The 2776-nt window shown below is 44.1% G+C and overlaps 1 protein-coding gene across 1 annotated transcript in view; it reads right to left on the minus strand.

The window, feature by feature from the left end:
• Positions 1 to 1702: 1702 nt before the first annotated feature.
• The window catches only part of LOC102202820 (SH3 domain-containing kinase-binding protein 1-like), a 3422-nt gene continuing 2348 nt past the window's right edge, over positions 1703 to 2776 (minus strand). Inside the window, exon 5 of the mRNA XM_005722603.1 lies at positions 1703 to 2601. Coding sequence (XP_005722660.1) covers positions 2355 to 2601 — 247 coding nt within the window. The 3' untranslated portion in view covers positions 1703 to 2354. The remainder of the gene's footprint in view (positions 2602 to 2776) is intronic.

Genomic DNA, 2776 nt, shown 5'->3' on the forward strand with positions numbered 1-2776 from the left:
GAACAAGCAAAGCTTAATACTAAACAATATATATATTAGCTGTATAATACCAGCAGGCCAGCTCTAATAGTAATTTGGTATGGCTTCGCGGGCCAAATGTAATTAGGCTGCGGGCCAAGTTTGGCCCGCGGGCCAGAGTTTGACACCTATGCCCTAGGGGGTGTGTCTCATTTTAACCTTGTGACTTCCAGACACTTGTGCTTGTAGCTTGTAGCTGTAGCTGTCCTCTGGTATTACAGCCCCCTCAGCTCTAACTAGCTTCCCTCTCTTTGTCATCATCCTATTACACTTCTCCAGTCTGAACAACATTCCAATGTTGTCGCTGTATATCCTGGTGGTATGGATCAGTGCATTGATGTCTCATTCACTCTTGGCATACAGCTTGATATCACACATGTAGAGGAGGTGGCTGATGATCGCTCCATTCTGTTTTCAATAATCTCACTGAGGGGGTTCAGGCCTATGCAGAACAGCAGAGGAGACAGACCATCTCCTTGGCAGATCCTACACTTGATGGTGACTTATGCTATTGGCTTGAAGCGAGTTGTTCGCTACATCCCCACTGAATTCCTGAGGATGGCTCTTAGGATCCTGTTGATCTTGTACAGTTCTAGGCATCCAGGATCCATGTGTGGGGCACTGGGTATAGGGTTTCTTACAGTCAGTCCAGGCAGTGCACAGGTTGGTGAGCTTGGTCTTGCAGTTTCAGGCCACTGTTCTGTCTACCACTGCTTGGTGTTTTGCTCCTCTGGCATTCCTGCCTATTCCTTTTGGTGCCCCGCTCATGTATTGAGCCATGTATGCAATAAGACACTTAAGCTCAATTATATTAATTTAAAAAAATTGTAAAAAAATCATTTTGCCATATTTTACAATTAATGTAAAAATTAAAAATGACAAAAATGTTTTCAATTCTTTTTGGTGCATTTGTAGACATATTTATTTATTTATTTCATTTAAAAATATTAACGTTTTTTATTGTTTATTTTGGATTTTGACAGTTTTGATCCTCCATACTTTATACTCGATATCCAGCTACACTTACAATAACTTTGTATATATGTGCATATACTCAGTTCTTTTGTCAAACTCCAGAAGTAATCACAAAGTTATTCACAATAATTCCTTGACCCTATATAAAAGTGAGTCATAGGCTCGAGGTAAACTCTAACAGTAAACGCTACAATATTCTCCTTGTGAATGAGAGTTTGCTACAGGACGAGTGGAGCTGTCTGTCTTTGTAACATTTACACTCTTCACTGTGCAGGACATGTCTTCCAAACACTGGCCCCAGAGTGACTGCCTCCTGCAGCCTTTATAACAAAGGATTATACAACAGTGAATATCAAACAGCAAGTGGAGGAGGGGTGTATTTCCCTGTGGAGGTCAAGGCCAAAGTTAGGATTTTATGTCCTCTGCAGAAGGTAATCTACAGCCCACCCTATAGAGATCCCACCACAAGGACAAGGCTGGGAGGCACCACTGAAAAAGAAAGACTACATGCAACTTCTGAGAGCTGCTTTGGAGTTGCTGGGGCAACTGGCACAATCCCTGGTCTTTTGGCAAAGCTTTCAGCAGGCCTCAATCACACTTCCTATTAGAAAGGAGGGAGGCCCAGTGTGTTCAAAGGAAAATGAACAGGAGCCTAAGCATTGAGTCGTACACCGAGGCATGTTTGGACTGAAATGAAATCATCATACAGTCACGGAGGGTTTGCTGGTTTTATCATTATCACAGTAACATATTACAGCATATTAAATAGACATAGACACACATTAACAAATCACAGGAAAAAAATTAGGACCATAACAAAACCAACAGCAGAAATAACATTCAATAAAGGCAGCGTTATAGAAAAGGCTAAATTTAATAATCATGAAGCATCACTTCCTGCTTCACTGACTGCATCTAACTGCTACGTTGTTTGAGCTTTGATTGCAGCGACTAATGTTGTACAGTTTTCAGAATATAAGCCTGACTTTAGATTAGCTGAAGCACTGGGCAGAAAAGAGCAACACCTTCAAACTTTCCAGCATGTTGCACTTGAGACAACACCCCCATCAGTGATGTCACGGCATGCTTTGCCCATCAGATAAAGTGGGTAACACACACACAAACACACACACACACACATACACTACTGTGACATCACTAATCAGGGTGTTTACATTCAGCCTTCAACCTCCTGCTTGCATCTAGAAAATCCTGATAAAGCACAAGTACAAGCCCACATCAGGAAATTCAAAACTCATCTGCACATTTCAGAAGCTCCTCTACCCCCTCATCCTCCACCCCGAGTGCAACCTCACCAAAGTGATCTCAGCTCAGCCACCCAGGACAAAGAAAAGGGTTTCTTAGTCGCCCTCGAAGGCCCCATTGGTGGCTCCCTGGCATTCAATCTTTTTCCGGCACTTGGACAAGATCCTGTGGAGCAAGTTTGGAGATCTCTGTGCCTGGGGCTGAGAGGCCACGGGCTGAGGCAAAGGGATCTGGGAGCTCCGAACCAGGAAAGGGCCTTCACGCTCACCCTGGCCCTTCTCCAGCCCCACTCCTCCTCCACCTCCTCTGCTCCCCCTCTTGAATGCCTGCAGAATGTGTCCACTGGGGGACAAAGAGGAAATAACAAACACAAAGACCCTGTTTATTCCTTATGACCCAAATTCCACTGTGAGCAGACAAGACGTGAAGAGGCCTGTGGGCTTATGTACAGTATGTTTGTGCGTGTGTGCGTGTGCGTGTGCGTGTGTGTGTGTGTGTGTGTGTGTGTGTGTGTGTG

This window comes from Pundamilia nyererei, unplaced genomic scaffold (genome assembly GCF_000239375.1).
Source record: "Pundamilia nyererei isolate P.nyererei 1_Seehausen unplaced genomic scaffold, PunNye1.0 scaffold00007, whole genome shotgun sequence".
Classification (NCBI taxonomy): Eukaryota; Metazoa; Chordata; class Actinopteri; order Cichliformes; family Cichlidae; genus Pundamilia; species Pundamilia nyererei.